This window comes from Bufo bufo, chromosome 3, assembly GCF_905171765.1.
Source record: "Bufo bufo chromosome 3, aBufBuf1.1, whole genome shotgun sequence".
Taxonomy (NCBI): Eukaryota; Metazoa; Chordata; class Amphibia; order Anura; family Bufonidae; genus Bufo; species Bufo bufo.
In genome coordinates, this window is record NC_053391.1 from 651,052,206 (window position 1) to 651,065,331 (window position 13,126).

The 13,126-nt window shown below is 44.5% G+C and overlaps 1 protein-coding gene across 1 annotated transcript in view; it reads left to right on the top strand.

The window, feature by feature from the left end:
* The window catches only part of CWF19L2 (CWF19 like cell cycle control factor 2), a 153,954-nt gene that overhangs the window by 106,638 nt on the left and 34,190 nt on the right, over window positions 1–13,126 (top strand). Inside the window, exon 13 of the mRNA XM_040426268.1 lies at window positions 11,391–11,603. Within this exon, the coding sequence (XP_040282202.1) occupies window positions 11,391–11,603 (213 nt within the window). The remainder of the gene's footprint in view (window positions 1–11,390; window positions 11,604–13,126) is intronic.

Below are 13,126 nucleotides of genomic sequence, written 5' to 3' on the forward strand. Positions count from 1 at the left end.
CAAAAATGCACATAGCCTTTAAACAGCATCTGTCAGCAGATTTGTACCTATGACACTGGCTGACCTGTTACATGTGCGTTTGGCAGCTGAAGGCATCTGTGTTGGTACCATGTTCATATGTGCCCGCATTCCTGGGAAAAATGAAGTTTTAATATTTATATGCAAATAATCCTCTAGGAACAACAGGGGGCGTTCCCGTTACAGCTAGAGGCTCTGCTCTCTCTTCAACTGCTGAGCCTTTTGTACTTTGACAGGACCAGACAGTGAAAACGTTATAACACCTGGCCCTGTCAATCAAAGTGCAGAGGGGTCGACAGTTGCAGAGAGAGCCGAGCCTCTAGGTGTAATGGTAACGCCCCCGTTGCTCCTAGAGGCTCATTTCTATATAATAAAACATCATTTTTCTCAGCAATGAGGACACATATGAACATGAGACCAACACAGATGCCTTCAGCTGCCAAGTGCACATGTAACAGGTCAGCCAGTGTCATAGGTACAAAACTGCTGACAGATGCCCTTTAAGAAGGAGAAATAAGAAAGCAAAGTACCTAGTGTATCTGTGTGCAGCAGGGTCTGTACAATATTACAGAAAATTGATTAGTTGTATTATACTGTATATTTTACCTGTTTAGACATTCAGTATGTCTGATTTTATTATTATGTGCGAAAATAAGTCATATGTTTTATACAACCTGTCAACTGTGTCTCCCAGGTCCTAGTATTGGTCATGGTCAGATGACTCCCTCTCATTGGGGACCTCTGTGTCTGTTATGTTCGTTCTACCACTTACTTGGAAATGCCATGGCTGTCAGGAATGTCTTTTGTAGAAAAAGATGTGGCTCACAGGCTTCTTTTACTTTTTAGGTATGGGGATTGTTCTGTCAAGCCTTGAAGTTCAATCCATAGACTTCAGGGCTTAAGGGCCCAAGACATTGTGAATTCATGGGAGCATGCTTACTGTAGATGTCAGTAGTGGCCTTCTTTTTATGTGTACATTTGTCTTTTTATGTATATATACAATGAATTTTAAAGCCTTTAGCCCCTTTCACTTTTTTCACATTTTGCTTGTGTTAAGATCAAAAAATTTTTAGGCCCCCCACAATCAGTCTGCACTCAATACCCCATAATTAGAAAGTTAACAGAATTTTAGAAATGTTTGGAAATTCGTTAAAAAGTAAAAAAAAAAAAAAAAATCCCCTTTTTTTTTTATGGACATGAGACCCTTTTTCTATCACACTTGAAATTTAGCTATGGGACCTCCCATTTCTCTTCATCATCTTTGAAATGTTTCTCCATCTTGATTGGAGTCCAACAATTGTAAATTCAGTTGATTGGACATGATTTGGAAAGACACAGCCCTATAGAAGGTCTCACAGCTGACAGTACGTATCAGAGCTTCCCCATGGTATAAGGCAATTGAGGATGTTAATGTCTACTTCAGTTCTGGTATACAGTAGGTATATGCAGAGGTTGTAAAATCCTTCTTCCCTTGTTCTTATAGGGTAGTAGAAGTTGTTAATCTCTGTTTCTATAGAGGTCTGGGGTAGTGAGTGGTTAATACCTGCTTCCCTGGTGGGCTGGTCTAGTGAAAGAGGAAGAAATATCTGCTTCACTAGTAATCCAGGGTAGTGGAGAGAGTAATGCCTTTTATCTATTAATGCTGTGTTTTCTGGTTATGTGGGGTAATGAATGGGTTAATACCTTCTTCCCTGGTAGTCTAGGTAGTGGAAGGGTTAGTGCCTTCTTTCCTGGTGATTTAGGATAGCCCAGTGGTTACTGTCTTCTTTACTTGTGATCTAGGGAAGTGGAGTAGTTAATGCCTTTTTCCCTGGTGGACAAGGTAGTGGAGGGGTTTACAGTATGTCGTCTTATGCTTTCTTTCCTGTTGGTGTAGGTAGTGGAGGGGGTTATGCTTTCTTTCCTGTTGGTGTAGGTAGTGGAGGGGTTTATGCTTTCTTTCCTGTCGGTGTAGGTAGTGGAGGGATTTATGCTTTCTTTCCTGTCGGTGTAGGTAGTGGAGGGGTTTATGCTTTCTTTCCTGTCGGTGTAGGTAGTGGAGGGGTTTATGCTTTCTTTCCTGTTGGTGTAGGTAGTGGAGGGGTTTATGCTTTCTTTCCTGTTGGTGTAGGTAGTGGAGGGGTTTATGCTTTCTTTCCTGTCGGTGTAGGTAGTGGAGGGGTTTATGCTTTCTTTCCTGTTGGTGTAGGTAGTGGAGGGGTTTATGCTTTCTTTCCTGTTGGTGTAGGTAGTGGAGGGGTTTATGCTTTCTTTCCTGTCGGTGTAGGTAGTGGAGGGGTTTATGCTTTCTTTCCTGTTGGTGTAGGTAGTGGAGGGGTTTATGCTTTCTTTCCTGTTGGTGTAGGTAGTGGAGGGGTTTATGCTTTCTTTCCTGTTGGTGTAGGTAGTGGAGGGGTTTATGCTTTCTTTCCTGTCGGTGTAGGTAGTGGAGGGGTTTATGCTTTGTTTCCTGTTGGTGGAGGTAGTGGAGGGGTTTATGCTTTCTTTCCTGATGGTGTAGGTAGTGGAGGGGTTTTTGCTTTCTTTCCTGTTGGTGTAGGTAGTGGCGTCTCTAGCTTTCAAATTTTGAAGGGGGGCACACTGGGGGCCAAGACAAAAGTAGGGGGGGCAGCTATAACAACGATACATTTACACAAGTACGCTTAGAAATGCTGCAATACTTTACCCAATACCTAAAACCGCAACAGGGAAGAAAAGTCCAGCTGTCTGTGGATGACACTTTTATAGAGAGGGAGATCTGTGGATGACACTGCTATGGGGGGGATCTGCGGATGCCACATACCGTATATAGCATCTTATGCTATATGTGTCATCCACAGATCCACCCCATGACAGTGTCATCCCCATTTCCCCCTCCATAACAGCGTCATCCACAGATCTCGCTCCCTATAACAGTGTCATCCACAGATCTCCCTCCCCACCTCTCACAGGAGTGTACATATATAAAATAAACATATTTCACATGAACACTTACAGTTACTTGGCTTGGCCCTTGGGGATCTCGGACACCACTTCAACACTTGGCCGGGGGCTCAGCGGAGCTGATGTTGTGTTTTATCCTAATGAGAAAAATTTCATAATAAGGATTTGGAGAAGGGGCAGAGGGATAGCAGAGCAGAGAGATGCTGGTGCTGCTACTAGGGGGTCATACCATGGGGGAGTAATAAAACCCACCATAATGCCCCCCAGTAGAAATAATTCTCCTTATAATGTGCAAAACATACCCCCTTATGCCCCCAGTTGAGCTAATGTCCCCCATAATGTGCCAGTATAAAATACCCCTATATAGTGCACCAGTAAATGCCTCCATAGTGCTCCTCTCCCCCCTTCCTGCTAGTGCCCCCCATAATGTACCAGTATAAAATGTCCCATATATCGTGCCCCAGTAGATGCCCTCAGTGTCCCCCATAATTTGCAAGTATAAAATACCCCTTCTTAGTGCCCCCCGTAGATGACTCCATAGTACTCCTCTCTCCCCTTCTCCATAGTACCCACCATAATGTGTCCCAGTATAAAATGCTACTGTACAGAGCCCCCCATATAAAACACCCCTTCTTTGTAGCCTCAGTAGATGCCCCTATAGTGCCCACCAATAATGTGCCAGTAATAAGTGCCCTCAATAACGTGCCAGTAACAAGAGCCCCCATCACGTGCCAGTAATAAGCCCCCCATCACGTGCCAGTAATGAGCCCCCCATCACGTGCCAGTAATGAGCCCCCCATCACGTGCCAGTAATGAGCCCCCATCACGTGCCAGTAATGAGCCCCCATCACGTGCCAGTAATGAGCCCCCATCACGTGCCAGTAATAAGCCCCCCATCACGTGCCAGTAATAAGCCCCCCATCATGTGCCAGTATTAAGCCCCCCCATGTTCCAGTATTAAGTCCCCCCATCATCATGTGCGAGTATTAAGTCCCCCCCAGCATGTGCCAGTATTAAGTCCCCCCATCATCATGTGCCAGTATTAAGTCCCCCCATCATCATGTGCCAGTATTATGTCCCCCCCATCATCATGTGCCAGTATTAAGTCCCCCATCATCATGTGCCAGTATTAAGTCCCCCCCCCATCATCATGTGCCAGTATTAAGTCCCCCCCCCATCATCATGTGCCAGTATTAAGTCCCCCCCCCATCATCATGTGCCAGTATTAAGTCCCCCCCATCATCATGTGCCAGTATTAAGTCCCCCCCATCATCATGTGCCAGTATTAAGTCCCCCCCATCATCATGTGCCAGTATTAAGTCCCCCCATCATCATGTGCCAGTATTAAGTCCCCCCCATCATCATGTGCCAGTATTAAGTCCCCCCCATCATCATGTGCCAGTATTAAGTCCCCCCATCATGTGCCAGTATTTAGTCCCCCCATCATGTGCCAGTATAAAGTCCCCCCCATCATCATGTGCCAGTATAAAGTCCCCCCCCATCATCATGTGCCAGTATAAAGTCCCCCCCCCCATGATCATGTGCCAGTTTTGTAATAAGCCCCCCCAATGTGCCAGTAACACTATTGTAAAAAAAAACAAAAAAAACCCACTTATACTTACCTAAGTGTCAGCGATGCGATGCAGCCTCTTCCTGTGTCCCACGCTGTAATGTAAGGCTCAGGCGGCACGATGACGTCATTGCGCCGGCCTCTGATAGGCTGCCGGCCTAGTGCCTGCAGCCAGGGGCGTACATAAAAATCACTGGGCCCCATAGCAGGAATCTAAATTGGGCCCCCATTCCCCTTTTATAGCCCCTCCCTTTGTTCCATGAACTATTCTTGCTGCTGCGTTTTATAATTTATGCCATCAGGGCCGGAATGGGATTACAAAACAGCCCTGGCACACAAAAGAGGTATAATAGATGCAGATGTATATTATATACAGCAGTGTACAGTTATGTGAGGTACGCGGTATAATATATGCAGTGTGTACAGGTATATAGTATATTCCCTAGTGTTCTGATATGTGAGGTACAGGTTATTATAGATGCAGTGTGTACAGGTATATAGTATATTCCCTAGTGTTCTGATATGTGAGGTACAGGGTATAATAGATGAAGTGTGTACAGGTATATAGTATATACAGCAGTGTACTGATATGTGAGGTACGGGGTATAATATATGCAGTGTGTACAGGTATATAGTATATTCCCTAGTGTTCTGATATGTGAGGTATAGGGTATAATAGATGCAGTGTGTACAGGTATATAGTATATACAGCAGTGTACTGATATGTGAGGTACGGGGTATAATATATGCAGTGTATACAGTATATACAGTAGTGTAATATGTGAGGTACGAGGTATAATAGATGCTGTGTGTACAGATATCAGTACACTTCTGTATATACTATATATGTGAGGTACGAGGTATAATAGATGCAGTGTGTACAGATATATAGTAAATACAGCAGTGTATTGACACCTCGTACCTCAGATATCAGTACACCGCTGTATATACTATATATCTGTACACACTGCATCTATTATACCTCGTACCTCACATATATAGTATATACAGAAGTGTACTGATATCTGTACACACAGCATCTATTATACCTTGTACCTCACATATCAGTGCACTGCGGTATATACTATATATCTGTACATATTGCATGTATAATACTGTGTAATATATGCAGTGTGTGTGCATGTATGTGTGTGTATCTATCTATATATATATATATATATATATATATATATATATATATATATATATATATATACAGAGCAGTGTATTGATGTGACACATAGAAGGTATAATACTGTAGATGCAGTGTTTATAGAAATATGTGGTCAGTTATACATTATAGTCACTGTGAGGTAAATGAGGTAGTGGTAACTGTCTGAAGTAGTATACATGAGTGAGCAATGAGTAAAAACAGGGCATGGAGGGGAGGTAAATGATGAAAAGTGGAGGGCCTCCTCTTACCTCTCCATTCCAGTCTGTATGGATCAATGCAGAGCTGCTTGTGAACTTTTAATACTTGCTGTTAGGGGTTGAAGGACCTGTGATGATGTCATCACAGGTCCTGGCAGATGTACCTTTGAAACCTAGGAACTACACCATTTTTGGTGCAGTTCCTTTGCTAGATTCTGCAGGACCTGTGATGTTGAAAATGATGTCATCACAGGTCCTGGCAGATGCACTGTTCTAACCTGGGAACTACACTTTACACTGTGCAGTTCCCTTACAGGACCTGTGATGACATCATCAAAGGTCCTTTAGCTTTAGAAAGGTAAACAGGAGTAATTAGGGGGCGGGGCCTCTCCTCCACTTCGGTGCCTGCCTGCAGCCTATCAGAGGAAAGGGAAGGGACACGCCTCTCCCTCCTCTGCACCTCCGCTGGCACAGGCAGTTTACAATAGAGATGAGCGCAATGGAAGCGCTCATCTCCCTGTGCCCGGCGGCGGCTGCTCACTTGGAAGGGGGGGGGGTCATTTTAGTTGGGGGGGCACATGGGGGGGGGCACAGCATGATGTAGGGGGGGCCGTGGCCCCCTCTGGCCCCCCCCTGGCGACGCCACTGGGTGTAGGTAGTGGAGGGGTTTATGCTTTCTTTTCTGTTGGTGTAGGTAGTGGAGGGGTTTATGCTTTCTTTCCTGTCGGTGTAGGTAGTGGAGGGGTTTATGCTTTCTTTCCTGTCGGTGTAGGTAGTGGAGGGGTTTATGCTTTCTTTCCTGTCGGTGTAGGTAGTGGAGGGGTTTATGCTTTCTTTCCTGTCGGTGTAGGTAGTGTAGGGGTTTATGCTTTCTTTCCTGTCGGTGTAGGTAGTGGAGGGGTTTATGCTTTCTTTCCTGTCGGTGTAGGTAGTGAGGGGTTTATGCTTTCTTTCCTGTCTGTGTAGGTAGTGGAGGGTGTAACGGATCCACTTCCGTTAATGGACGCTTCCTAGCTTGCGCCGAGGACCACAAGCACCGCACTGGACACCACCACCACCGCAGACTCCACAACCGCCGTAGCTTAACTGGAGCCGCGCCGTCTTCCTTCCACCCTGAATGAACCTCCAGCATTCAGGACCGTGTGGGAAAGATCTCTCCTCCAGGGAATATGCAGAGCATAGCAATCCCCAGCGTGATACAGCAATTCCCTCCAATAACGAGACGAGGCTGCGTTTTGAAGGGTTAGAAAAACATGAACTGAACTGAATTCTTTATTGAGGGCTACCCGCCCGTATTTATGCAGGTCCCCATCTGGCGTACACGCCCCTAGGGGACCAGAAGGAGGACTGTGATACAGGACAGACACGTAGCACTCAGGATACAACACATCCCCACAATGCATCATGGTTTCCTCCTCTCTGCCCTGGAGACACCCGAAGAGCAATTCAATTATCTCTCAGGACAAAGGGAAATCACCAATACACATGTGGGAACAACAGGGCAGGAATCACCACCCAAATACACAAAATCCTCCCTTCTGTCTGTGATATAATTATGGATTAACATAACTATCACAGACAGTAAAAATACAGTTTTTAAACATACACTGTAACTTTAAAACCATACATTCCATCTCCATAAAAAAATACATATTTAAACTCCGCATACATCAAACATAAACACTTTCAAAAATCACACACATCCCTCCAGCGGATCAAAAGTTAAGTGGAAGTCCTTTATGACCGCCCGCAAGCACAATTTCCTGCCCAAAACAGTTCCATAGATTTGGGCTGTGCGGTCGGTCAATTTCATGCAGAAAACCGACTAAGTCCCATCTTCGAACGGGACTTAGTCTCTGGAGCTGAAAGTTCCGTATGGAAGAAGGTAAGGGTCAGTGGTGTTCGTGTATTTGCGCATCCGATTTTAGTTCCACAGAATCTTTAGTATACACCGCTGACCGCGTTCGGTCCGATTAACAGTCCAGACATGCGGCATAGTTCTGTTACACTGTTCTTGAAGGGTAATATGTCCCGGGGCCATAGTCGTAGGGCAGGAGGCTAGCCATAAGTTTTCTATAATGCCCAGTGGCAAATGGCAGTTTGTCACAGAGGGGTTTATGCTTTCTTTCCTGTTGGTGTAGGTAGTGGAGGGGTTTATACTTACTTTCCTGTCAGTGTAGGTAGTGGAGGGGTTTATGCTTTCTTTCCTGTTGGTTTAGGTAGTGGAGGGGTTTATACTTTCTTACCTGTCGGTGTAGGTAGTGGAGGGGCTTATGCTTTCTTTCCTGTTGGTTTAGGTAGTGGAGGGGTTTATGCTTTCTTTCCTGTCGGTGTAGGTAGTGGAGGGGTTTATGCTTTCTTTCCTGTCGGTGTAGGTAGTGGAGGGGTTTATGCTTTCTTTCCTGTTGGTTTAGTTAGTGGAGGGGTTTATGCTTTTTTTCCTGTTAGTGTAGGTAGTGGAGGGGTTTATGCTTTCTTTCCTGTCGGTGTAGGTAGTGGAGGGGTTTATGCTTTCTTTCCTGTAGGTAGTGGAGGGGTTTATGCTTTCTTTCCTGTCGGTGTAGGTAGTGGAGGGGTTTATGCTTTCTTTCCTGTCGGTGTAGGTAGTGGAGGGGTTTATGCTTTCTTTCCTGTTGGTGTAGGTAGTGGAGGGGTTTATGCTTTCTTTCCTGTCGGTGTAGGTAGTGGAGGGGTTTATGCTTTTCTTTCCTGTCGGTGTAGGTAGTGGAGGGGTTTATGCTTTCTTTCCTGTCGGTGTAGGTAGTGGAGGGGTTTATGCTTTCTTTCCTGTTGGTTTAGTTAGTGGAGGGGTTTATGCTTTTTTTCCTGTTAGTGTAGGTAGTGGAGGGGTTTATGCTTTCTTTCCTGTCGGTGTAGGTAGTGGAGGGGTTTATGCTTTCTTTCCTGTCGGTGTAGGTAGTGGAGGGGTTTATGCTTTCTTTCCTGTCGGTGTAGGTAGTGGAGGGGTTTATGCTTTCTTTCCTGTCGGTGTAGGTAGTGGAGGGGTTTATGCTTTCTTTCCTGTTGGTGTAGGTAGTGGAGGGGTTTATGCTTTCTTTCCTGTCGGTGTAGGTAGAGGAGGGGTTTATGCTTTGTTTCCTGTTGGTGTAGGTAGTGGAGGGGTTTATGCTTTCTTTCCTGTCGGTGTAGGTAGTCGAGGGGTTTATGCTTTCTTTCCTGTCGGTGTAGGTAGTCGAGGGGTTTATGCTTTCTTTCCTGTCGGTGTAGGTAGTGGAGGGGTTTATGCTTTCATTCCTGTTGGTGTAGGTAGTGGAGGGGTTTATGCTTTCATTCCTGTTGGTGTAGGTAGTGGAGGGGTTTATGCTTTCATTCCTGTTGGTGTAGGTAGTGGAGGATGCTGGAGACAATACACTAAACTAAGAATGGTTAGTACAACTTTAAATGTGTTCATCCAGCATGAAGTTAGAATATTGAAGGGTAACTTCCTATGTAGATGTGGTTTATTTATTTGAAGAAAAAAATCAGTTCTCGGAAAAAATTGTGTTCTAGATTATGTAATTATTCATGAAGGCAATCAGCGCTGAATCTGCTTGTAGATTAGAAGTGTTACTGAGAAGTTTTAAACTAGATTGTTCACATGCTTAACATAGGACATAAAAGAAGATGTGCGGATAAAAGGGTGACCTGAGGTATGCAACTGCTGCCTCGTAATGTGCAAAACCTATTGAGATATTTTGGGGAAATAAAGGGTAAAACATTAAAAAAATTTTTTTTTACAAATTAAAGCCCTGTCATGCCTTTAGTGATTGTGGGATCCTAATTGTGGTCTTCATCAGGCACTCCAGTTGATGCATGTGGAAGTCATATAGAGGGATACCCCACTGAGAATAGAGTACCACTCTGTAAGAGATGTTATGAGACAACCAATGTAACCCTTTAATGCCCCAATTGCTTTATTTATGCCATGGGGACTATGCTGTTTCAGCATACTGATGAAAATGTATGGGATGGTGCTGTCTATAAGAGCAGGAGCTGTATCTGACCAAGATTATGGTTGTGATACAAATGTCGCACTGTTTTGAGAGCCCAAATTGAAGATCCTAGCCATTTAATTCCCTGGATACCGCTGAGAATAGTAACTGTGGCATCTAAGTGGTTAGACAGAGGGTGGGTGGTCCCACATGCATCTTACACTCCCCCAACCCTACCTCCTTACCCGTGGCATCATCATGGGTTGCCATTATTGTGTTAATATGTGTTATACCAAAGTATTGACGTGTGTTACACAAGCAGTCAGGCTGATAAATGTTAAAGATTGTAAAAAAAAAAAAAAGAAAAGTTTCATAAAATGTTTAAAAATATAACACCCAAAAATTATTTCCAGAATTGCTGTGTTTTGTTCATCCCATCTCAAAAAGCAGAATAAAAAGAGATCAAAACTCATGTACACCAAAATGGCACCCATGAAAGTATCAACTTATTTCACCAATAGCCCTCTGCTCCATTGACAGGAAAAAAAACATGGTTCTCAGACATAAAAACAACATTTTTTGAGTGTTTTATTGTGCAGATGCAGTAAAAATCTAAACCTGCAGAATTGCTTTCTTTTTCATTCTCCCTCAATACATTATATGTGCTCCAAAATGGCGTTATTAAAAATACAACTCACAAAAAAAACAGTCCTATGGCTATACCAACAGAGACCTAAGTGGTAGGGTCATGTGCTGAGGCTAGTGATTGCCTGCAGTGGGGCATGTGGCCCCGTCCGTGCAGACGTTAACAGACTGGAACCAGAAGTCTAATGAAGAGAGGCAGGGAGCTAGAACGCATCGGCAGGGAACAGATGAACTATGAATTTTTCAACTATGCAAAAAAAAAAAAATATTATTATTCCTAGAGAACCTCTTGAAAGAATTTAAGGGGTTATCCAAGAGTAAAGTTTTCTAACACAGCGTGGCTGGACCTGCGGTGGGGTTCATACTTACCTAAGACTTGGGACCTGCCGAAGTGGCCGTGGAGTGACGCAGGGGGAACCAGATAAGTATGAACCCTAGCAGGGGCCTGTTAAAAAATAAAGTTTAGTCTTAGATAACCCCTTTAAGAAACTTTCACAGTCCCCAGATATAGAAAATGGTAGTTGGGAAGGGAGGAGGGGGATGCAGCTGCAGCTGCTCTCCATGATGTGTGATTGGCTCAGACCTCGTCGTTTCTGCATCAGACTAAGCAGCTAGAGAGAGAGAGAGAGAGAGAGAGAAAATGTGTGTTTTCAAAAGAAAGAAAGATCTTAGAAAACAGTCCCTGGCTGCAGTATATGTCCCATACACCTGTAAGGCCTACAGAAGCATTGTGATATTTGTATTTGATAGATGGCCTTCAACAGGATTTGGTTTTAGGTGGATGTTTCTGTTTGTTATGCTTGGTAATGAGTGTGACAATAGACTGAACTTTTCCTGCTTTATTTTGCTTTGTTATTCCATTGTCTTTACATCTTCCTACTACAGCATTTCATGTTGGCTCTACATTGTGGGTGATTTTCTGTTTTTTACAGCTCAGAGAGAAGACTGACCAGGATTATTATACCCTGGATGATATGTTTGTCTCAAAAGCGGCAAAGAAAGAGGGAGCCAGCGAGGAAGAGGAGAGAGAGAGGCAGCAGGCTATTGCAGAGCATCGGAAGCTTGCCGCCAGGATGGAGAAATGCCCTTACTGCTTTGATAATGCCGAGCTTCCAAAGCATCTCATCATTGCTATAGGAGTGAAGGTGAGAGATGGGGATATTCACTTGATGGTGAAGGGTCAGGCATTATGCATTTCAGTATGTCCAATCCCTTTTTTTTTTTTCTTAAAGGGGTTGTCCCAACTGGGACTTTTATAGCTTATCGATTGGATAGGCAATAAATGTCAGCTAGGTGCACACTCCTGTCTCCAGAACAGGGCCCCTGAAGTGAACAGAGACAACACTGCGCATGCGCAGTGAACTCTCCATTCACTGCTATGAGACTGCCGAAACTAGCCAAGCCATTTTCAGAACTCCCATAGCAGTGAATGGAGAACAAGCTCTGCCACCCCCCTGTTCATCATTATGGGACTTCCATAAAATAGTGCCACCACTTTCCTATTTTCAGAAGTCTCATGGAAGTAAATAGAGAGTGTCTGCGCCTGCGCGGCTTGCTCTCCGTTCACTTGGGGTGCCCCTTTCTGAAGATAGGAGTGGGTCCCAAAGGTGGGTTGTGCACTTGACGTTAAAGGGGTTATCCAACCACTAAAATGCCTCACCATACTCCTGTGCCCCTAAGAGAAGTTATACTTACCTGGTTTCCCAACACCAGCACGGCTGCTGCTGCATCTCCCTCTCGCACGGTTGAAAATATCTAGTGTTGGTCGGGAGGTGGGTGCGCGGTCGGGCAGCAAATAGCAGGCCGCGACAGGAACGAGTCTCCCTAGCGTCACCTGCCGGGGAGCCAGGTAAGTATAACCTCTGTGAGGGGCCCAGGCGTATAGGGAGGCATTTTAGGGGTTGGATAACCCATTTAATGGCATATCCTATCCATATGCCATAATTATGTCTGGTGGAAATACCCCTTTAAGGAAGATAATTCACAACCAGATGTGTCTGCCATTGGCTTATTCCCCTTCTCCTATTTAAAACGCGTGCACTCCCAATTGAGCCAAATGTGCAGATATATTGTGGGGGCTCCAAGTAATAGTTGTCGTAAAAATGAGTGTTTCACTGACAGCTGTCTAAGGTGTTGGGGCCATTTTAACGATCTATACATACATTTATTTCCAAGGAGGGAGGAGGCAAAATCCTCTTGATGGACTGTTCTTTGGGAGGCAGAGATAGGTTTAGAGGGGAGGTTGTTAAAGGGGTTGTCACATGAAAAATATTCTGGATTTTTCAAACCAGCACCTGGATCTGAATACTTGTGTAATTGCATGTAATTAAAAAGTTAGAATAGAATAGAACTGAGCTATTCACTGAAATCTATCTGTATAGCGCCACCTGCTGTTTACCCTTTTTCTAAATTATCTATCCAGCTCACTGAGGTGGACACACATGCTCAGTTCCATCCTTCAACTGCCACCAGCTGCAACAGAAAGGACACATCCCCTGAGCTGCCATCTTGAAATAAGTCTAGCAGCGCAATTTCAGCTAAGGCTACTTTCACACTGGCGTTTTGGCTTTCCGTTTCTGAGATCCGTTCAGGGCTCTCACGCGCGGTCCAAAACGGATCAGTTTTACCCTAATGTATTCTGAATGGAAAAGGATCCGCTCAGAATGCA